This window comes from Salvelinus alpinus, chromosome 36 (assembly GCF_045679555.1).
Source record: "Salvelinus alpinus chromosome 36, SLU_Salpinus.1, whole genome shotgun sequence".
Taxonomy (NCBI): domain Eukaryota; kingdom Metazoa; phylum Chordata; class Actinopteri; order Salmoniformes; family Salmonidae; genus Salvelinus; species Salvelinus alpinus.
This window is the reverse complement of record NC_092121.1, coordinates 13,589,692-13,612,694: the sequence shown is the minus strand read 5'-3', so window position 1 is coordinate 13,612,694 and position 23,003 is coordinate 13,589,692. Positions and strand designations below refer to the sequence as shown.

The 23,003-nt window shown below is 44.3% G+C and overlaps 4 protein-coding genes across 5 annotated transcripts in view; 2 read left to right on the top strand and 2 right to left on the bottom strand.

Annotated features, from left to right (window-relative positions):
• The window catches only part of LOC139565271 (meiosis inhibitor protein 1), a 33,380-nt gene extending 29,616 nt beyond the window's left edge, over positions 1-3,764 (bottom strand). The window contains exons 1-5 of the mRNA XM_071385464.1: positions 3,615-3,764; positions 3,287-3,410; positions 3,083-3,133; positions 2,569-2,642; positions 1,559-1,664 (exon numbers count right to left, since the gene is read on the bottom strand). Coding sequence (XP_071241565.1) covers positions 1,559-1,664; positions 2,569-2,642; positions 3,083-3,133; positions 3,287-3,410; positions 3,615-3,764 — 505 coding nt within the window. The remainder of the gene's footprint in view (positions 1-1,558; positions 1,665-2,568; positions 2,643-3,082; positions 3,134-3,286; positions 3,411-3,614) is intronic.
• Positions 3,765-5,045: 1,281 nt separating this feature from the next.
• Positions 5,046-14,863, top strand: LOC139565200 (ankyrin repeat and fibronectin type-III domain-containing protein 1-like). Of its 2 annotated transcripts, XM_071385352.1 has the most exons (18): positions 5,046-5,220; positions 7,151-7,521; positions 7,731-7,986; positions 8,302-8,502; positions 8,644-8,757; positions 8,870-8,967; positions 9,145-9,235; positions 9,450-9,557; positions 9,789-9,888; positions 10,131-10,260; positions 10,373-10,492; positions 10,693-10,914; positions 11,018-11,184; positions 11,428-11,593; positions 11,795-11,957; positions 12,969-13,135; positions 13,241-13,439; positions 13,642-14,863. In XM_071385352.1, exons 2-18 carry the CDS (start codon positions 7,360-7,362, stop codon positions 14,373-14,375), a joined length of 3,198 nt encoding a protein of 1,065 aa, XP_071241453.1. In that variant the 5' UTR covers positions 5,046-5,220; positions 7,151-7,359; the 3' UTR covers positions 14,376-14,863. The 2 variants fall into 2 exon arrangements, with proteins under 2 accessions (XP_071241453.1, XP_071241454.1); XM_071385353.1 differs by lacking the exon at positions 5,046-5,220 and having other exon boundaries at positions 5,871-7,521.
• Positions 14,864-16,709: 1,846 nt separating this feature from the next.
• Positions 16,710-18,395, top strand: LOC139564831 (GTPase IMAP family member 7-like). Its single transcript, XM_071384673.1, has 2 exons — positions 16,710-16,898; positions 17,218-18,395. The coding sequence occupies exons 1-2, from the start codon at positions 16,838-16,840 to the stop codon at positions 18,255-18,257; spliced, it is 1,101 nt and encodes a 366-aa protein (XP_071240774.1). The 5' UTR covers positions 16,710-16,837; the 3' UTR covers positions 18,258-18,395.
• An 802-nt stretch (positions 18,396-19,197) lies between these two features.
• Positions 19,198-22,980, bottom strand: LOC139564832 (ER lumen protein-retaining receptor 3). The gene is made up of 5 exons (XM_071384675.1): positions 22,583-22,980; positions 21,698-21,798; positions 21,448-21,606; positions 20,457-20,709; positions 19,198-20,358 (listed from the first exon to the last, which is right to left on the bottom strand). Exons 1-5 carry the CDS (start codon positions 22,671-22,673, stop codon positions 20,315-20,317), a joined length of 648 nt encoding a protein of 215 aa, XP_071240776.1. The 5' UTR covers positions 22,674-22,980; the 3' UTR covers positions 19,198-20,314.
• Positions 22,981-23,003: the final 23 nt, after the last annotated feature.

Sequence of the window (23,003 nt, the reverse complement as noted above, 5' to 3'; positions counted from 1 at the left end):
ACTGGAATTGTGATACAGTGAATTAGAAGTGAAATAATCTGTATGTAACAATTGTTGGAAAAATTACTTGTGTCATGCACAAAGTAGATGTCCTAACCGACTTGCCAAAACTATAGTTTGTTAACAAGAAATTTGTGGAGTGGTTGAAAAACAAGTTAATGACTCCAACCTAAGTGTATGTAAACTTCTGACTTCAACTGTATGTAGCTGCTGCCCACTCTGCTACCTACGTAGCTGCTGCCCACTCTGCTACCTACGTAGCTGTTGCTCAGTGCTCCGCTCACTGCCACTCCCCCCTCCTTGATTGGCTGCTGCTCAGTGCTCCGCGGCTGCTTCCCCCGCCCCCTTGATCTCCAATGAACGTTGTACACAAAAGACATGGTCGACATGTTACAACTATTGCATTCCATAACCCAGTAGGTTATTAAGCATAAGCGCAATTTCATTTTATTTTTTCAGGGTGGGAATTAGGCTACATACAGCTTTTTACATGTTGCACAAAAAAATACATGATCAACATGTTTGTACAAACTTGGCGTCTGTTGTCACAGTATTGCAAACATAAGCATCCGGGGCACTGGGCGATGCAAAATGAACTCGCCCATTTTCAGACTCTGGTTACTGGTCGGGATACGAGCTCGGCCGCCTAGATCGTTTGGGTGCCCAGACGTTATAGGGCCTTGTGTGTGGTTAAAATGCAGATCGTTTTTTGCCCCAATGCAAAACTCATGTGGGGAGTTATACATGCAGCTATATAGGCAGCATATCAAATACAAGCCAGACACAGACACGCAGTCCAATTAATGTTCCATTTTCATCATTATTGCAAACATTGGCTATAGTAGGAGGCAGACAGCTGGAGGCAGACAGCTGGAGGCAGACAGCAGGAGGCAGACAGGCAGTCAAAGTAGAAGTGTTGTTTTTCAGCAACTCTGGCTGGTGGCTTCGATATGGCAGCAACTATAAAGATTAGCCTACATCATCACACAAAATGCAGATTGCTCCAATGCGATGTGCGTCCTGCTGGTGCAACTGCGTGGTTTTTATTTCAGCTATTCAAAAACATGAGGCAGCGAGATCGGCTACATCATGTTTCATAGGGTGAGTACAGAGACAAACGTGAAGGGAGGTGGAGTGTGAGCAGCAGCTATGTAGAAAACATGTGTGTGTAAAATAACATGTGCAGATCCTGAGCTTTGAGTAAGAGGTTTCCAGAGGGCCGGTGCGGGCCGGTACAGGGGGCAAAAACTCAGTATTCGTAGCCACGGCCAAACTATAAAACCAGTACACGCAAACTCACAATAACACACACAGCTCACCACCAAACAGGCTCAAACCTCTCAATAATATGCCAGCCCCACCTGACCTAAGTTAAGATACAAATGACTAATGGACCAAGTACCTGGTCATTACACAGGTAATGGTGGTAAAAGAAATATGGCAGAGAACGCATTGAGGGTGAATGAAGGTAAACACTCAATAGGTAGCACAAAGGAGATGAAGAGTATTTTAATGAGAGCTTAGTGAGAGATGGTGGTGGTGTGGTACACTGTCTCACCATGGCTGGAGGCCAGGCTCTGTGGCAGGGATGGAACAGCATCTACCAGCTTCCCCAAGAAGGTGAAGGTGGGCAGGAAACCCCTCACACTGGACTGGTCACACAGCTGGACATGGGACAGAGGAGGTTCTACAATCATTTTCATACACTTTTGTGTCTAAATTCATACCAACCAAATCAATCTATTCCTAGAATACAGTATGACTTCATTCCTGTCTGTCTGTCAATGACAGCTAGTCCACAACCCTTCCATTCCCACCAGTAACTAAGGTGCACCAACTTCTTTATTCCATCGTTTGAATCTAATCAAGTTTCTTCCTAGTAGTGTGAGAGGACTTGTCCACACCTCAGCCCACTGTTATCGTCCCCGGTCAACCCTACAGACAGCCCTACCACCTGCTGCTTACACTAGTTTCCACTGTATCCCAAGGTGACACAACAACACAGACTACAGAGCCAACATTTCAACTGTTTACCAAACAAGCTGGCTTTACCCAACCAACACAGCAACTGTGTGTGTGTGTGTGTGTGTGTGTGTGTGTGTGTGTGTGTGTGTGTGTGTGTGTGTGTGCGTGCGTGCGTGCGTGCGTGCGTGCGTGCGTGCGTGCGTGCGTGCGTGCGTGCGTGCGTGCGTGCGTCTGGTAGTAGACCCAGTCATCTGCTGGTGTAAAGATCAAATCAAATGTATTTATATAGCCCTTCTTACATCAGCTGATATATCAAAGTGCTGTACAGAAACCCAGCCTAAAACCCCAAACAGCAAGCATTGCAGGTGTAGAAGCACGGAGTGTTGGACCGAGAGTGTTGGACTGAGAGAAACATGTTAATATTAACAGACAAAGCCAATAAAGTGATGACCAAAACAGTGGAAAATCCAAGTCTATCGACAAGCTTAGTGTACAAACGATGGGTAGGCATGAGATTCTATCTGGCATTTATTCCTGTCTTTGTTTCTGAGTGAATTTGGAACAGAGAGACGGTGATAGACCTGTATGTGTGATATTACTCACTTGTGTGTGTATCTCATCCAGGATGTAGCGCACATACTGTTCACTCTGTAACTCCAAGAGCAGCTGAACCAGCACTGAACCAAGACACAGAGATAGAGGGAGAGAGAGAGTGAGAGAGAGGGGGGGGGAGAGAGAGAGAGAAAGAGAGAGAGACTTGTCACAGCATTATTCATGGTGCTCAATTGACACGGTTTTGAAAACTTGCAAATTGTGCATTTCACACTTTACCCTGGCACAGTGCACACAGTGATTTTGTTAGTGCTCCAACACAGTGGTCCTGTGGGGTTCCATAACCAGCAACACTCTAATTAACAATTCTGCTGAGGCACTCAACAACCCAGATCTCTCTTCAACCCAGACTATGAGAGCCAATGAACCTGGTCATGCTATAGAATGTGGTGACATGAGGTACAAGTTGAGACAATAGTACAAAGATATTATGATTTAGTCAGTAAAGAGTGAGCATTCTCAAGCGGCTGTGTGTATAATCAGGCCATTTAAGCTCTCCTCTTACCCTGTATGGCCTGCTCCAGAGTGGCTGGGTCCTCTACTGTGTGAAGCATCCCTGTACGGAAAACAGAGGCAAATAATGTTAGAGATAAAGCAAGGCTTTGTTTGATTGATTGAGTGTGTGTGTGTGTGTGTGTGTGTGTGTGTGTGTGTGTGTGTGTGTGTGTGTGTGTGTGTGTGTGTGTGTGTGTGTGTGTATCTTTCTTACCCAGTAAAGATGCTGTGAAATGCAGACAGACCCTGTTGTCCTGTAGTAGCAGCTCCTTCAGAGCCCCAGGACAGCTCTTCAGGACACCACTGATCCCTGACAACGCCACAGACTTTCTCACAGACTATTGAAGGACAAGAGATGTCATTATAATAATAATACATTTTATTTGAGCCTTTCAAGATACCCTGGACACTCAGAGTAAAACAAATGATGGAACCACAGGGGTAGCCAAGTGCATATAAGGGTTGACGGCAGCTCATGTCATGTTGTAGCAGAAATACCAATATGTGGTCAATAAAACATGTTCAATATTTAGATATCATACCGCAACGTTGTTGCTTTCCATCATCTCAATGACACAAGCGACGCAAATCATCAAGCCGCCCTGGTCCGGGTGACCAATGCGAACACGAACAGACCATTTCGGATCGTGCCTGAAGTGAATCTTTTCATAAATCACGTCTACGCTCGTCATTTTACCCTAAAAATCAATGCAGACCAGAATGGTTTGTTTTATTGTGTAACTGATCATATTTCAATGTAGCTAAAGTAAATGTATTGTAACCTACCTTCTTTCCTTTCCTACCGCGGTTGCTAGCCAACTTTAGCTAACTTTAGCTTAGCTAGCTAGCTGACTGTCACCAGAGATAATTTGAGTTTTATTCAAACTGACAGATAAAGGGACAAAATTAATAGGTTAACGTTGTCTTAAATAACAAACTGCCGAAAAATTATGTTATTACAAACAATGCGATCAAGTCTAGCCAAGTAGCTAGAGAAGTCAGAGATTGAACCTTCTCTAAAGAAAGTCATGTAGCTAACTAGCTAATGATGTTCGCGGCAAAACTGTCAATAGTGAATCATGTGACAGCAAGGCTCATTTCGGCCTCAACCAATGAAATCACTTCATTGATATTTGTACTGCCACAGAAATAGGTATCTTTATTTTATAAATAGGTATCTTATATCTTTATCTTTCAAGCCTAATTTGAACCTGCGATCAAAAACAAGTGCACTGCCTATGGTAGTCTTGAGGCCAGGAATAAAATACGTATAAAATAATAAAATACGCACGTAACGCCCTGGACCAGAGCGAGTTAGTGATCTGACTCCTGTCAAGGTGTTGGACCTACAACAAAATCATAATCTCTCATTTGCTTTGATCTGAGTGCTCTGATCTGCACAGGCCAAGGTCTCAGAAGCTGGGGTCTGCATTTCTTCAGATGTTCATATCACCATTCATCTTCATACATAGGGGCCATGGGCTGTTGCTCTGAATCATGTCACAGTGTGTGACTCAGTCTGTGTGATGCTCAGCTTCCTGTCGAAATGACAGACAAGACTGTCGTTGCTTAGAGACACCATAGGTCTGTGACCACCAGCCAAAAAAGACTGAATGACTAATGTGGAGGCAAAAATAAGAGACTTCAGAATGTAATACATGAATAGTTCTGTAGAACAGGTTCACAATAACATTTTATCATTGCATTAGCTACTTATTTCACATTTTGTAATAGACTTACATTTGCCAATTAGGTTATTGATGCAAAGTAACTGACGAATCTATTAACATTAGCCTATTGATATGGAGCCACTACTTTATCTACCTTTATCTATCTAGCTGTATAATAATGTGAATTCTGAATTGGTCCATGAATGTAAGCCTCAGCATGTGTGAAGGAGAGAGAGAAATGAGAGAGAGATGGGAGGGGCGTGAGGTACCAAATTGTATGTTGAGCGTCCGGAGCAGGTTCGCTTGACCCTGATTAGTGAAAATTCATGAAAGTGGATTCACCGCACTGAGAGGGATGAGTGAATTCCGATTGCTATCGTAACTTTAGGATTAATTTATTGACTTTTAATTGACGCTTTCGCGGTGTTTGTGGTGTAATATGTGACAAGGGGGAAGCAGGAGCTTACATCTACGGAAGGTATTGTCTTGTATACATTTAATCTAACATATTTACCTGCCTAATAATTCATAATACAACACACAACCAGGTTGTTACAGAAGCCATACTATTCAAGTGGATTATTGCAATAGGGTATAAAATGTTTTTGATTTATAAACTAATTTGTAATTTGCCACTGTTTGTAAATTCGTTTGTATGCGATGTGCATGCTGAATATGATGTTGTGCATTCTATTCTAATTGGATCATTTTCTAAACTTTCATTAACTCAAACAACTGTGTATTTATTACATTGGCATAACTGTTGCATTTGCGCTTTGGCTGCTGTCAGATGCTTGTGTAATGTTTCAGGAATTTTTTATTAATTATCTGTATGTATACAAAATCTTCCAACTTTTCCTTATTTGGTTCACGCAATTATTGCGTTTCTTTCGAGTAACAGCATCACTTCCTGGGGCCAGGAATGAGTCATAGAATATTTCTGTATAGATTTACTGTGAAACATTGCTTTGTCTGTTATCAAGCAAATGCTTAGGCCTACAAAAAAGCCACAACAGAATGGAATACATTTATAATAATGACAATCTGCATACCATTATGTTAATGCTACTTCATAGAAGCTTCAATATCAACTCAAATGACTGAATGTCAATTCTTGTTTACATGAAGTACTTTTGTCCAGTGATTGGTATCTGTTGGCACCTCCATGCAGCATAAACACTAATCCCTTCACTAAACCAGTTTCACAGATACAGATCGACACTTTCCATAAGAGATTAAATGCACAATGAACAAACAATAGAACTGAATCTACCAATAACAGTGAGGAGGTCTCACCCTTATCTTTTCCGTATGCATGAGAAGGCAATGCGGGTGGTAAGAGGAGTGAGGGATTGTTATGTCACAAGTGGGCAAATAAAAGGTACAGAATGCCAGCTGAGGACACCAGGCGCCTTCGTGGCCACAGGAAAGTGCCACAGTACCAGTACAAGCTAAGGGAGAATTCACTTTCTCTAGGAGACACAATGTAGTTAGTCAGAACATGACCATACAGACATGAAGATTGAATGTGGCTTTCATTTCCATTAGAATGAGGGATGAGGGGAAATGGGTGAGGGAAAAGAAGCTTTGACAGAAAGATGGAGTCAGAGCATCTCTTGCCAGGGATGCATTTTGTGTCTGAATAACACTATGATGTAGATGGAAGTAAGTGGAAAGCTGAGGAGTTGAAAAAAGGCAGAAGAGAGAGAGAGAGAGAGAGAGAGAGAGAGAGAGAGGATGGAAGAGAGTATAGTGACTGAGGAGAGAAAATAAAAGTGAAAGAGAGCATTTTGGTCAAAGCAACAAAAAAGTGTCAAGGGGCTTTTGGAAGGAAAGTGGGCAGCTGGATTATGAAGACAGTGAACGGTTCAGGATACAATGCTGCTGGTTTTTCCTGTCTGAAAAGAGGTGAAGAAGAACAGACAATTATCCATCACTAATGTAAGACACGATAAAGGCAAATGTGAGGGCAGATAAATGTTTCTATGTGTATGACATGTTTGATCTCAGGAGCACTCAGTGTAATAGCTTTAACCGTGCGCTCTGTAGACTTCCATTCCTCAGTTAATTAGACTGATGGTGAGATTGCTTTGTGCAGAGACTCCATTGAGTAGGAAGAAAAGCCACAAGGCATTAGACTAGAAAGTGGGAACAAATGGGAGAAGAGTGAGATATTCTAACTTTTGTGAGACATTTTCCATCTGCTCTGCTCAGGCATTGTAACTTTTATCCACTTATCCGCCCACACGCAGTGCTGCTCAACTCAACCCAGGCCCCCCTAAGTAGTGATACATTTCTGCAACCGTTTTAACAGCTGGTAAGATGACAGTAAGACTGACTTTGTTCTGTTTTTTGTTTTTCTATCTATTTCCCCCTCCTCTTATTCCTACTGTATCACTCCATTCTAGTCCTCTAAAGACCTCTTCCTGTTTCAAACCCCCTTCATCCTCCCTTCTTCCCCCTCCCCCGTGTACCGTTCCGCTTTTCACCCTGTCTTTTTTTTGTGACCTCTCCATCATCCATCCACCATCTTCTATTTTGTTCCAATCTCGTTCCCTGTAACTCCTGTATCCTGCTGTGGATACTCTCTACCAATTGTGTGTGTGCCATCTATTGTATGTCTGTGTCGGTGAGAAACCCGCCACAGCGGCGGCGATCTCTGGGTCCCGTTTCGCCAAAACGCATCTACAGAAACCTGTCGGTCAGGCTGAGGGGCGGAGAGTCCTCTTTTTCCGGAGAGACAGACATGCCGAAACATTCATGCAAGGCCACTCACACAGTAAGACATCCTGAGAGAAAGTGAATTTTGGATCCATTTTGGGTGTTTTATCTTTGAGAATTGTCTTATATTGTTGTTCCATACTATCATCTAAAGTAACATTTTCTTCCTGCATTTTTCTGCCATGCCCATGACGATGTACCCTCTTACCCTGTATCCCTCCATGTGCCTGTTTCTCACTCAATCCCCCTCTCCTTCCCCTGTGTTAGTATAAGAACCTGTGGGAGGCAGTGGAGAATGAGGACACCCTGGTGGTGCAAAGCCTGCTATTCAGGGACAGGGTGTGTGGCGGAGGAGGAGGACGGGATAAAGAGAAGAAAGAGAAGGACTGGGAAAGAGAGAGGGAGAAAGGTGTAAACAGAGTGAGTGAGCAGGGCCTGGTACCTCTGGATGTGGCTGCTCTAACCCAGAACTCCCCTCTGCTGCACGTGTTGACAAAGGCAGGAGCCAGACACAACCCCGTCTGTGAGTCTTACACAGTGACGTAGATTGAATCAGTGCAATCAAGAGATGGTCAAGTAACAGTTGTACACATTTTACACAAACAATGGATCATCCAGTACATTAAGACATTATTATTTTGGGGGTAGTGACTACTAGTGAGGGATGTTTAAATGTAATGTTTACAGATATAATTCCTGTCACCCTTTCCCTATCTTGTTCCCACACTGTGTAAACAATGCAAAACCTTTTTGTTATCTCTCCCTCCCTCCCTCCCTCCCTCCCTCCCTCCCTCCCTCCCTCCCTCCCTCCCTCCCTCCCTCCCTCCCTTTCTCTCAGTGTGTCTTCCAGCGGAGTGGTTGTGCAAGCTGGATGCCCTGGTGACGTTGGCCGACAGGCAGGTGGAGGACAGGAGGGAGGAGCTACTGGGTGGAGCAGGGGCGGGGCCACATGTGCAGACCGACATACGGAGGCAGCTCCACCTCTGGACTCTGCGGCAGCAGCTGTACTGCAGGATGAGGGAGAGCTTCCACCGCACAGGTCAGAGGCTAGGGGTCAGGGTGATGAAGGACAAGTATGATGCACTGAAGCCAGTCTCATTGATTTGTTTACGTTATGTACTTTTGGCTCCAAGTCTGTGTTTACTGTCTGCATGTCTCTCCATCTCTCTGTGTCCTCTAGACCTCCCTGGCCCTCCAAGTAGTGTTTCACTGTTTGTGACCAGTGCCTCTTCCCTGTTTGTGTCCATTCGAGAGCCAACCGGTATCGCCACTGGATTGATCACACGCTACAGAGGTGGGGTTCTACTACTTCAACTCTAACATTGGCTCTAATCACTATTGCAATTACCACTCAGTCCTCAATATCATAGATACATCCGTGTCTCTCTTCCTGTCACCTCCTACAGTGGAATGGAGCACCTCTGCCAACTTCAAGAGCATACTTGGCTCAGCCCAGGTGATCGACACTAAGACCCTAGTCCACAGCATCACAGGACTCACGACAGTAAGACACACACGAACGCGGTCACATCTCCTGAACCAGGACACCCTGAGGCTAGGAGGCACTTAACCTCAACTCTCTCAGTTACCTGCAGAAATGAACAACTACAATGTAAAGTTATTTGCCCTGGTCTGCCTGTTCGTAAGGTTAAGTCATGATGATAATGTATTGGTCTCTTAGGGAATGCACTACTTTGTGAGAGTGACCGCCTACAATGTGAAGGGATGGGGCCCGGCTCAGAGCTCCAGCCCAGTCAGTGCTGCTCCCTCCAGTGAGTAAATGGAACTGCAGACAGCCAGACAAAATACCTTTCTGATATTCTCTATTATCATCAATGCTCTGCGTAGAAGTTGACCCTAATCACAGATCAAGAATCAGCTCCCCAAATACCAACCTTCGCCATTTGAAGAAAACAGCTGACCTTGGATCATATGACTCCACAATGAATATCAGTGAACGCTGGTGGGCTGTGTCTCCCTCTGCAGGCTGGAGGGAGTGTATGGGAGTGAAAACTCCAAGCAGGAACAAGGAGGCTCTAGCCAGGAGACTGTTGGAGCAGACCAGAGAGCCACACTACAAGGGATACTGTATAGGTAGTGTACTTCTTGAACCATAATGTAGATACAGCATCTCAGTTCCGCCTCTCATACAAGGGGAATGAATATACTATTCAAATGATTTGTGTAAGATAAACATCCGTGTACATTCAATACCTGTATAATACATGAGAAAGTAAACAGTATCAGTCACTCAAAATAATACTCTGGCTCTTTCACATGGTCCTCTAGTCTGTATGTCTCATTCCTTTGTCCTGTGGCCCATAGAGAGCTCCAAGCCCCAGAGCCCCAGTAAGCGCCTGTCTATGACTCGCAGCCTGAAGCTGCTCTTCCAGTCAGCCACCAAGTTTGTCCGTCTCCTACAGAGGTGAGATAGCAATGCTCCTCACCCAACAACTCTGTATCTCTGCCACTAACATCTCCCATGGTTACATTTAGAGAAAGATCCCACTCTGTCTCTGTTCCCTCACTACATCCCCTACTCTTCAAACAAGTGTTTCAGTCCCTTTCTGCCCTCCCTTTATTGCACCTACCTCTCTATTCAGTTTTCTTCTGTCTTCCCTCGTTAGGATGAACCTCATCTGTTCTTCCTCTTTGTCTCATTGTTAGGGGTGTATACCTGGCAACTGTGTTCTACAAAAAGGAAAACATCCTGGTCACAGCAGATGACCATCTCCCATTGGTGGAGATCCAGTGCTGCTCCACCTCCATCTCTCAGGACTTCCTTTGGTTTGCCAAGGTTAGCTGTCAATCTAATTGAATACATTGGTAGGTATACCTGTATGAAATATATGTTCCAAAATTACATTGTCTATTTTCTATCTTTCTATCCCTCTCTCTTTTTCTTACAGTTGTCCTGTGCGTGGCAACAGGTGCCCTGGCTCCAGCAGGCCCTCTCCTCCGCTCTCTCCTCCTCTTCATCACTACTTCAGAACAGGCACAATATCTTGCAGGCTGTAGCACAACTACAGGTGAAAAAAAGTATAATGTACACTGATAGGTCACTGTACATGGCCTTCTCATCAATCAAGCACCTAGCAAAGATGAAGAGACAACATTTTCTGTGAGCTTTCTCTTCCACTGCCTGTTTCTCGTTTGCTTTCCTTTTCACTGTTTTTATTCAAATATTTCATACTTTTCTCCCTCTCTCCTTCCCTGCCTCTCTCTGCAGTCCTCTCTGGGGACAGTAGACTTGGGGCAGTTGTACTATGAGCCTCTGAAGGACAGGCAGGGTAATGTCCTGCTGGTGACAGTAAAGGATTGTGCGGCCCACACAAAACCCCCGGACCTCCCTCTCCACTGGGTCCCCCTGGCCTGGCTGGAGAAGAACCGGAGCAGGACCCCTCTACTCCCAGAGCCTACTGCCATGGACACCCTCACAGAGCAGCTCAAGGTGACCCTTCCTGGCTGGGACACTGTGTGCTCGTGTTTATATACAGTAGTAAGGCTTCTTATTGTGCTAATACAACAATGCCTTTCTCTGTGTCCCTCACCAGGAGAAGCTGTCCTTCCACAGACGCAGTGTCCAGTGGGCCCAGCCTGGCCTGTACGTTGGCATCTTGAAGCTGTGCAGCACAGTGGAGCAGATCAGGGTTCTAGTGCCCCAGAGGCTGCCCAACCTGCTATGCCACGCCAGAATGCGCCACAATCCCCATGTGTCCCGGTAACACAGCTAACATACTACGACTGAGCTTACCACTGAGTTCAGTATGCACTGCCACGTACAGACTGACTTTTAAACTGTTCTGACCTGGTATAGCTGATAATGAAATGGAATACTGTATAATACTTAGAATGAAGTGTGTCCTCAATGTTTTTCTAGTGTTAAGGATTACTGACTGGTCAAATGAGATCATTGCTAATGATAGTTCCTTGTGATGTGTCTTGGGCTGCATTTTTGTTTTAGCGATGAATGGGTGTGGTTACAAAGCCACAACATGTTAACAGCCAATGAGGACAAAGAGGGTGAGGATGAGACCTCGATGGACAGCTCTGGGCTGGGGGAGTTTGTGAGGTCACTCAGGGCCGCTGTCACTCTCTTGTTGACAAAGCTCAACATCCCCCTCTACAGGGTAACCATGGTTTCACTTACTCTCCAACTCACATACTTTTAGATCTCATTTAAATGTTATACTGTATAATGTGATACACCTCTCTTGTCTTCTCTCTCTCTCTATTATTTTATTTTTTATTTTTCTCTCTCTCGATGTTCTTCACCTCTTGTCCTCATCCTCTGATCATCACTTATTTCTCCCTGCTCTCCTCTCCTACAGGCATATCAGTATGGTGTGTACACTCGGGAGCTGCTGCAGTTTGGGGATAAGATGTCCATGCTGCTCCTGCTGCCCCCCAGTGAAGACTTCAGTTCTAGCTACTGGCCCTTGGTGGGCACCAAGGAACCAGGCCTCACAATGCCACTGCAGATATTTGAGCTGGGTATGTATTGGTGCCAGGGTTGGGTTTAAGTTTCAAGTATTTATTGTTACGCGCACAAGTACAGTGAAATGCCTTTCTTGTTTGCTCTTTCCCAACAATGCAGTAATCAATATCAGTAGTACTATAAAAAAGTAATAAAAAGTAAAGTAGAACAAAAACACAGAAATAGAAATAAGAAGAATACGAGAAAGTAAGTAAGCTATATACAGGATCAGTTCCAGGGTCAGTGACAATACCTTATTTACAATGTGCAGGGATACTGGAGTGGGAGGGTTAGATATGTATAGGAGTAAGGTGACTAGGCATCGGGATATATGATAAACAGAGTAGCAGCAGTGTATTTGATGATTGTATGTGAGTGTGTGTGCACGTGTGTAGAGTTAGTATGAATGTATGTGCGTGTTATGTGTGTGTGTGCTTGCCTTGCGGAAGTAGAGAGAACAGTCTATGGGGTGGCTGGAGTCTTTAACACTTTTCTGGGCCTTCCTTTCACACCGCCTGATATAGAGGTCCTGGGTGGCAGGTAGCTCAGCCCCAGTGATGTCCTGGGCTGTCCACACCACCCTTTGTACTGCCATGTGATCGATGTCAGTGCAGTTGCCATACCAAGCAGTGATGCAGCCAGTCAAGATGCTCTCAATGGTGCAGCTGCAGAACGTTTTGATGATTTCAACCTCCTGAGGAGCAAGAGGCTCTGCCGTGCCTTTTTCACGACTGTTTGTGTGTGTGTGGACCATTTTAAGTCCTTAGTGATTTGGACACCGGGGAACTTAAAGATCTCGACCTGCTACACTGCAGCCCTGTCTTGATGTGGATGAGGGCGTGCTCGCCCCCCGTTTCCTGTAGTCCACGATTAGCTCCTTGGTCTTATTGACGTTGAGGGAAAGGTTCATGGACAACATAGAGAATATAAGATGTCATGCCATTTATGTTTTTGCTCAGAGTAAACGGTCAGTGGTGGTGAGCTTAGATTTTTCTCTTTATTTTCTGTCTAATCCTCACGTCTCACAGTGCACTTCTGGACGTACGAGCAAGACTTCCTGTCTCAGTACTGTCAGGTCTGGGTTCGGTTGGAGCTGGACGCCCATCTGTCCCAGCAGGCTTTGCGAGAAGCTCTGGACACGAAGGAGGTGCAGGAGGCCAGAGACCGCCTTGGTCACATCACTCAGCTCTCACAGGTAGACTACCCATAGAGAGTAATGAAATAGATATCAAAGGGGGACAGTATGCTTGTATGAGAGGGAATGACCCCCCTTACCTCTCTGTCCCTTTGCCCTGTTTAGAGTCTTGAGGTGGTGTGGCGTGAGGCCCGGTGGATCATGGATGTCCTGCAGTGTGTCCGCTCTAAACAGTGGGTGGGGGCGGTGCCTCTGGGCCTGGTCATGGGAGGAGACCCACCTGCCCGCCCAGACGATGAGGAGGATGACAGGCCTATCACCAGAGTCTGGCCCCAGCGCATACTCTCTCAAAAGAAAATATCAGGTGACTTGTTAATGTAGTAGATGTAGTTAATTCATTATTTACTGTCTTTGATTGGAGCATTAAAGAGCAGGCAGGGGTGAGAAGAAAATTGTTTTATATTGTGATGCACTTAATTCCTTAGTTTGATATTCAGTCCCTTCCTTTGTCTGTTTGATGTAACTAACTCTCCTTTCTGTTGGCCCTCTCCTCTCACTGCCTCTAGAGAGCATTACCTGTACTGTTACAGACATTGGTGTCAGCAGTGGGATCTCTGAGCCAATATGTATCCCGGGGGTCCATGAAAAGGCTGTGGGTTTAATTGAGGGGGCTAGCAAAGGGGGGTACCCCGTGGACCTCAGTGCCCAACAGCCTGTTGTGGCGTTCAACAGCCTGTACCAGTCAGGGGTTGGATTCGACAGTGTGGCCCAATCAGAAGTGGCAGATCATGACATTGTGAACCTGCCAGCTGCCTACAGTGGAGAACTGGAGTATCCTCACAGTTTTGTCAGTGATGTGATCCCGCCTCTACCAGAGCTGGACATCATCTTCCCCACACTGAGTCTGATAGATGAAGAGAGGGAGGAGGACCATGTACCTGGGAGGATGGATATGCTTGACAGTTTAAGTCTTGGAGTCGGTGAAAGCGAGGCTTTCTTTGGACTCAACTCTGACTTGATGAGTGGACCTAAGGGTTGCTCTCTCTCTGATGTGCATCATGATACGAACTCACTGACAGCAGGTCTTAGTTTAGGAGACAGAACCTGTGCAGATACACTGTTCTCAGGTCATTTAGATGGGCTGGCCACATCTGCCCCTCTTCCCATTGTGAGGACCACACCTGCCCAGAGCTGGGATTTACCTACAGAGGACACTATGATACATGCTGGCAACAGGGGGAGCAGCATGCCAGCCAGGAGCCAGGTTGAGTGGGTGAACTCCTCTAACCAGGCATCCTGATGTATCCAGATATTATTATGACTGAACGTTACACCAAAATACATTGCACTTACTCATCGTGCCTCTCGAAGAATTTGACAACCAATTCTCAACAAATTCTTAATATACTTTCAGTGCCTTTAAGCGAGTGTGGCAAACGGTGGGATATTCATGGTTGTTTTCTCATCACATTATCTTACTCTCTGTAGTTGTTCCAGTGGTGATATAAAGGGCCTGTCTCCAAGAGGCCCGCTAGACATGTTCTGTGCTTCTGTACGCGAGATGTCTCCCTGTTGCAACTTGTATTAAACTGAATTGATGTATGATTGTCTATATCCACAACTGCTATTCTCTTTTGTTCAATGTAAAATACTCTTTACCGTATTATACTCTATTAACCTGTTGCACTTTTGTCCTTTTAACACACAACTAGGCTAGCTAGTCTACAGTAAAATCAGTTGAATGGTTTATCTTTATGAAATTACCAAATAAAAATATTTTCAGCTGTATTTGTGTTGTTCCACATTTTATTTCTAAGACAAAAGTTAGTTGTCTTTTTTTACATGATCCTTTTCAGAAACGTGTGTGTATTTGAGAAGGTTACACAGGCCAACTGGGTATTTAGGTGAAGATATGTGTGAGGATATCAATTCAAAATGCCAATATTAAAGGTCCAATGCAGTTGTTTTTATCTCAATATCAAATCATTTCTGGGTAACAATTAAGTACCTTACTTAGATTTTTTTCAATTAAAATAGTCAAAAAATAAACAAAATAATCCCCAACTGCAGGACTATACACTGAGTGTACAAAACATTAAGAACACCTGCTCTTTCCATGACATACTGACCAGCTGAATCCAGGTGAAAGCTATGATCCATCATTGAAGTCACTTGTTAAATCCACTTCAATCAGTGTAGATGATGGGGAGGAGACAGGTTACAGAAGGATTTTTAAGCCTTGAGACAATTGAGACATGAATTGTGTATTTGTGCCATTCAGAGGGGAATGGGACATTAAAAAAATGTAAGTGCCTTTGAACTGGGTAGGGTAATAGGTGCCAGGCCACCAGCTTGTGTCAATAACTGCAACCCTGCTGGTTTTAAACACTCAGCAGTTTCCCTTGTGTATCAAGAATGGTCCACCACCCAAAGGACATCCAGCCAACTTAACACAACTGTGAGAAGCATTGGAGACAACATGGGCCAGCATCCCTGTGGAACGTTTTCAACCCCCTGTAGAGTCCATGCCCCGATTAAGTGAGGCTGTTCTGGAGTAGGCCAACAGTTCCCTTGAAGTGCCATATGTCTATTTGAAGTCCCCATCTTGTGACTGTTGAATTTGTATAGTGCCTCGCAATCATTACACACAACATCGCCGGCACTGGTATCATCCTCTTTTACCACTTCACCAAATCTTTACAAAAGGTTACTTTTCTGGTTCTCCCTTCTCTTCATTTCACAGCTTTTCTTTTATTGAATTAAACTCTGACATTGTCCCTTTTGCCTCCATGGATCGACTTTAAAATGTGCTGCCTGTTCCCAAAAGCGTTTGGCGATTGGCGTGTAGGCTATTGAGCGCGCGTACTGTTAGGCCCTAAAAATTCTATGTAGCCTATAGATATAAATAGCAAAATAATTATACATTCATGGGTTTTTTAAGGTACTGTTTTCTCTTTATTCAAACCGCCTAAATCTGCCCGCCCTACATATATAACCTCACATGGTTTCTATGTGTTTGATGCGATTCCATTTGTTCCGTTATTATGAGCCATCCTCCCATCAGCAGCCCCCACTGGAGTCAACCCGCGAAGTACTAGTATGCATATTTACAGTTTGGCACAGTGCAATTATTTATGACGTGTTTATAACCTTAACATCAAAACAGAAACAGTTATGTCACTAATCGTACCTTGTGCTTTGGGGTGGGTGAGCTTCCTGTTTAAAGCTTGCTCTGCCCCCCACTATGATCTCACATAAATTAAGTGATGTGATTTTGGTTTCTCTGCAAGTGCCTAGTAATAATAGTTTAGTAATAATAGTTTTGTCAGACCAAGAAATAAACACGTCAAGACAAAGTTGTCCCTGTTTATATGACGTCCCACACTTTCCGAATTCACCCTATATGCGAATATCAAAATGTAAGCATGAATGGCAAGTTGACAGTGTAGGATCAAAGAACTGACCACAGGTAGGCTTACAGCGTCAGTTAATCAGCGCAGATTGTCTGGTCGCGTGTGCGCATTATCACAATGACATCATGGTCTGACTCTGCAGCATTGCATCGTAGATACGGCATGTAAACGGGTGAAAAGAAAAAGGACATGGATACAAATATATTTAATTTCTCAATAAAAAAGACTATCATAAGAATGAGGAAGCGCTGGTAATATACGCAAGTAACGCAACCGAAGACAGGACCCTCTTATTTCAGTGCATATTAAGGTATTCCACGGATAATCCATAGTTGCAGCCGTGTTCGCCATGGCTAACTCGTGTGGGACAGTGGAGATGGCGTCATTGGAATGTGCTGCCTCGAATCTGGGTGAGAGACTATTGAAACAGTAATAGCCTACTGTTGTTGTTGCTAGCAGGTAGATTTTCCATTGCGCATCAAAAAAGATGAAGCATTTGTATAGCATTTCTTTTTTACAGCTTCCACCGAAAATGAACAGCAGCACTCAGAAATCTGTAATGTAGGCTAACTACATTTCTCAGCCGCCAAACATTATAAATATAATCGACCTGCATATTATATGGGTGATAATAGGAAAACAGAAGGCCTATGTCAGATAGTAATTTCAAGGTAGGTTACACTTTTAGATTGGTTAGGTCAGTATAAATTACTGTAATTTGTGTCACAGCCTGTGAAGCATCACCGGAGCCTGACAGTGGGGCGCTGAGGATGGTACTGGTGGGGAAGACAGGCGCAGGGAGAAGCTCTTCTGGTAACACCATCCTAGGGAGGCAGGCATTCCGGGTGGACATCTCTTCATGTTCTGTAACTGGTCAGTGTGACAGACAGAGTGGAGCTGTGGCTGGGAGGAACCTCACTGTGGTCGACACCCCAGGGTTCTTCGACACGCGCCTCTCCCCTCAGGAGGTGACAGCTGAGGCAGGGCGCTGTGTGGTGCTGTCCGCCCCTGGCCCCCACTCCATCCTGGTGACCCTTCAGCCTGGCAGGTTCACTCAGGAGGAGCGGGATGCCCTGGAGTGGGTCAAGGCCACTTTTGGACCAGGAGCCCTCAGATACACAGTAGTACTGTTCACCTGGGGTGACCAGCTTCAGGGAAAAAGTATGGAAGACTTCCTGAAGGAGAGCCAGGAGCTCCAGGAGTTTGTGAGTAGATGTCAGGGGGGCTACCATGTCTTTAACAACAGCAACAAGATAACAGACTGCACTCAGGTCACAGAGCTCCTGGAGAAGATAGACAAGATGGTGACGCAGAACGGAGGTGGCTGTTACACCAACCTGATGTACCAGGAGGCAGAGAGAGCCATCAGAGAAGTGCAGGAAGGAATTCTGGGAGAGAGAAGGATAACTCCATTGAAGCAGGAGGAGGATGGGGTGAAGACAGGGCCAGAGCCTCAGGGACCGGAGGCAGAGAGAATGAGAAGGAGGGAAGAGGAGGAGAGGAGAAGAGAGGAAGAGGCAGCCAGAAAGAAGGCAGAGAAGTTGTTCTGGTGTGAGCTGGTGTCTGCCCTGGGGAAGGGGGCGGCAGAGGGAGCTGGAGTAACAAGCAAAGGGAAAGGGAAAGCAGTGAAAAAGGTTAAGGCGATAGAGAGGGCAGCAGCTTTGGCTACCACACCGCTGTCAATCACATCAGCTGCCAAAGTGGTGGGAGGAGCTGTGAGAGAGGGAAGTAAAGTGCTTTACAAACACCGCAAAACTCTCCTACACTGACGGGGACTTTTAATATCCACTATTATTCACTGTATGGTGCTGGGTTATCAGGTAGAAGATGAGGGTCTTAAATAACCAGTACATTTTTTCTGTCTCTGAAGTGCAAATTAGTTTTACACACTTATTTATCACTCAACTCTGTTCCCTGAAAAATCATCACAATGACTTCACAAGGCAGGCTTGCTAAAGAGCGCAGATGCACATTCTTCCATTGTCAGTCATAGTTGAAGCTATTATTGCACTAACACATGGAGGTAAATGATCAGAAAGTTAATAAGAGTTGATAGAATGCAAATGCAGTGTAATACCACTGTAATGGAACTGCAACCATCATCCTTAATAGAAGGCCAGCCCTGACCGTTGAGGAAGTGATTCTATTTGTCCAGGTTGTCATAGTGCCACGGGAGTAAACGGGCATTGATTATTGAATACTCAATAGAAAAGTAAAGTTTGCTGTGAATTTTTGAATGGTGTGAATCAATTGTGTGTGTGGTTCTGAGTGGTGTGGATCGCTTGTGTGTGTGGTTCTGAGTGGTGTGAATCAATTGTGTGTGTGGTTCTGAGTGGTGTGGATCACTTGTGTGTGGTTCTGAGTGGTGTGGATCGCTTGTGTGTGTGGTTCTGAGTGGTGTGGATCACTTGTGTGTGGTTCTGAGTGGTGTGGATCGCTTGTGTGTGGTTCTGAGTGGTGTGGATCGCTTGTGTGTGGTTCTGAGTGGTGTGGATCGCTTGTGTGTGGTTCTGAGTGGTGTGGATCGCTTGTGTGTGGTTCTGAGTGGTGTGAATCACTTGTGTGTGGTTCTGAGTGGTGTGAATCACTTGTGTGTGGTTCTGAGTGGTGTGAATCACTTGTGTGTGTGGATCGCTAGTGTGAGTATGCAGGAGTAAACATCCTGGTGTGATGAAACAATTTAAAGTCATTAACACGAAGAACCTGATGAACCAGTAAAGATACATTTTACTGACCTGATTTACAAATGATGAAGGTTCTTTGTATTAAAATATTGAGCATTACAACATGGGCACAACAGTTGTAAAAATTTGGCACACATATACAAATCTAGTAGTACCAAGATACCTAGTGTAAGTACCTTTCCATTTTGTTGAAGCGTTAATCTGCCTTTGCCATTGTAATCCTGGTCCCAAAATTTTGTCAATAAATGTTGAGATATGAATGAACTATAGTTAGTGAGAAATAACTGTTGATGCCTCATCAAATACAAAATATATTTTGTTTGAACTGTGACATCACAAAAATGTGTATTCATTTTGCTTAATGAAATTTTGCATTAATATTAAAGGAATGGAAATGACTGGTAAAATCAAAGTACAGAATACAACATATTTAAGAAGAAACTTGGTTCAAGTCAAGAAGTGGACAGATATAAGAGTTACATACATGACAGTGCGTTCTGTATGGCATCTCCATGGACTTATTTTCATAAAGGGAAGAACATAGCATAACTCTTGACAAGGATGGCAAATATCACCCATAGCAGCCCAAATACAAGACTCCCAATGAACTCTACTTGGTGAAACAATGTAAGCCTTGAAGTTTGGTCACTGTTATATGTAGAAATTGTGAAAAGACAGGAAAGCAGAACAAATGTCTCACATATATACAATGTTTACACCATTCTGATGTAATAAGACATTCAAATATGCCATTTACTAGAAAAGTAAAATTAAGGCACAAACTCCATTGGACTAATTCAAGCGGGACAATATCTGCCTCCATGAAAAAAATATAATAAAATAAAAATTTCCACAGTATTCAATTTACTCAATTCCCATTAACATTCAGTTCCACACACTCATCCACAAAAACATAGGACAACGTTCTTTGGTCCTTTTAGTCGAGGGAAAAGCACACCAACAAACACACCAGGTACCAACAACACGACGGTTGCCCTCTGGGTACAGTATATACCCCCCAGGGTATACAGGGGGTACTGTGACACTGCAGACTGTAGTCCATTACTAAGTATGATTGGAGGGCAGAGGTGCTTTCAGTTACTGAACTGCTCAACTGTCGCTTAAAACAGCACTGACTCTCTTTAGATGGGCATGGGCAGGGACATCTTTCCACTTCCTCTGAGCACTGGAGAGGGACAAAGGCAAAGAGGGAAAGGTAAATGGGATGAAATATGTGCTAGAAATATAATACAAAGTCAAAATCCCTCCCTGGCTCATACTTACCCCTGGTAATGTAAAGGTAGAAGAAGTCACAGTAGAAAATCGTCTGCACCACACCGGACACCACAGCAATCTGGTCAAAGAAGCCCTCGGTGTGGTAGCGCCACACCCAGTTGGCCAGGTACAGGGCTCGGTAGAGACCCAGGAAGAACAGGTAGTGGGTGGTGATGGATTCTGCCTCGCCGGTCTTGGTGATCATGAAGAGCTGGGGCAAGATGGCCACTGACTCCAGGTAGATGGAGAAGGTCCACAGGATCTGTGCACCAAAGATATGCATTCAATCAAGTATGAGGTCTGACATGCTCATGTACAAACACATCAAGTATGAGGTCTGACATGCTCATGTACCAACACATCAAGTATGAGGTCTGACATGCTCATGTACCAACACATCAAGTATGAGGTCTGACATGCTCATGTAGTTTAGTAGTAGATTAGTAGCCCCTCATTTACATTATCTATACCATGATGTGATAGAATAGCTAATTAAATGATATAGGTAACTAACAAAATAAAGGAAATGCTTGAGTAAATGAGGGATACAAAGTATATTGAAAGCTGGTGCTATTAAACCATCTCCTCATGCTTAGGGTCATGTATAAAAATGCCCAGTTGCCCATTATTTTGGCTATCATGGCTAGAGGAGCTCTCAATGTCTTGAGAAGAGGGTTCCCTAAGGGGGGTTTAAAGGGTGTGTGTGTCTCAGTCACCAGATCTCAACACAATTGAACACTTATGAGAGATTCTGAAGCGGCGCCTGAGAATCATTTTCCACCACCATCGACAAAACACCAAATGGAAGAATTTCTTGTGGAAGAATGTCGTCGCATCCCTCCAATAGAGTTCCAGACACTTGTAGCATCTATGCCACGGATAATTAAAGCTGTTCTGGCGGCTCGTGGCCCAACGCCCTGTTAAGACACTTTATGTTGGTGTTTACTTTATTTTGGCAGTTACCTGTATGTTCAGTAAGTATTGAACCTGGCACATTTACCTCCAGTGGGGCAAATGCATAGTTTTCCAGGAAGGAAAGCCCAGCCACAGGCACAAGCAGGAACTCAACACGGAATGAGTCACTCTCTGAGTCGAAGGTGCTCCTGAAGCGCATGTAGATCAGGTACACAGTGGCATATGCCAAAGCCAGGAACACCACCTGAGGACACAAGACAGCAGGAAGGTGTTTAGGTTAGAACACAAATCATTGATTGGTTGGCTTCTTTGTAGGATACTATTGTCTACCTCACCTTCATAACTGTGTTGTAGATGGAGATTACGCTAGTGAACAGGTCCAAGTATCTTGTAGTGAAGACTAACGCAAAAAGCACCTGAGACTTCCCAGAAATACCTGCAGAAACACACAACAGTCATTCATCTCACTGCAGGTAGCCTAGTGGTTAGAGCGTTGAGCCAGTAACTGAAAGGTTGCTAGATCGAATCCCTGAGCTGACAAGGTAAAAAATCTGGCGTTCTGCCGCTGAACCAAATGTTCCTAGGCTGTCACTGTAAATAAGAATTTGTTCTTAATTGACTTGCCTAGTTAAATCAAATGTAATTTAAAAATATGCAACAATTTCATTTCATGACCTGGGGCTGGCAAAACATCATCAATGCGGATATCTGAGGTAGAGAGCAGACCAGGGTGCGACCACCAAAGCAAATATGGTTTGACTGAACTCTTTGCCACGTAACATTCTTGTGCGTCGAAGTGGACTAGTCAACCACAAAATATTGCAATGTAATGTAACCAATTATAATCGAGGCGCGTTGTTACATTGTTGCAACAAAGTAACAAATTAACTGTTGAGTGCTCCATGAGTGCTACATGATGTGAGCGTTGCAGACCAGTACTAGGAGTGTGAGGTCAACTTCCCAATTGAGATGGACATATGCATTCATTTTCCCTGTGTCAGCTTGCCTGGCTACCACGGATGTTAGTTTCTTCTCAGAAATGAAGTATTCCTATTTAGCGAACATAGAGCAGCGGGATAATTCAGTTTGAGTCGTCAGGCAATGTGTCCCCAAGTTTGTTTAACAGATATTAGGCATATGAATGAGCAAGTCAATAAATCATTAACAGCAAGACTTCCCTGTAAACAACTGCATATCAAATAATCCCACTGTCAACATACCAGCACAGGATTTGGACCTCCGTATCTTCATAAATAGAATGATGATAGCAACGAGATGTGACACGTCACCGGCTAGACGGAAGATATTCATAGTGCTGTTTTGGTATTCCAAAAAGAAAGAGCCGAAATATTGGGAAAAATCTGTAAAAATGAGGCCTCCAAGTAGTCTTCAGGCGAAGTCAAAACAATAACGTATGTGAAATGAGACTCCCCCAAAAAAGGCCCAAATAACTCCAATGTTCCCAAATGTTATGTCCTCTTGTTCTTTGGAAATCACTACAAATGCTCATAAACGTTTATTATAGATATTCTGCATAGGGATTCCTCTGCAGCACTGTCCGCAAAGGGCTGGGAAAGTTGGTCAGACCTGTAGCGGTGACGTGGCTGCCAGTTTCTGCAAAATCCGTATTGCCTCTGGCGC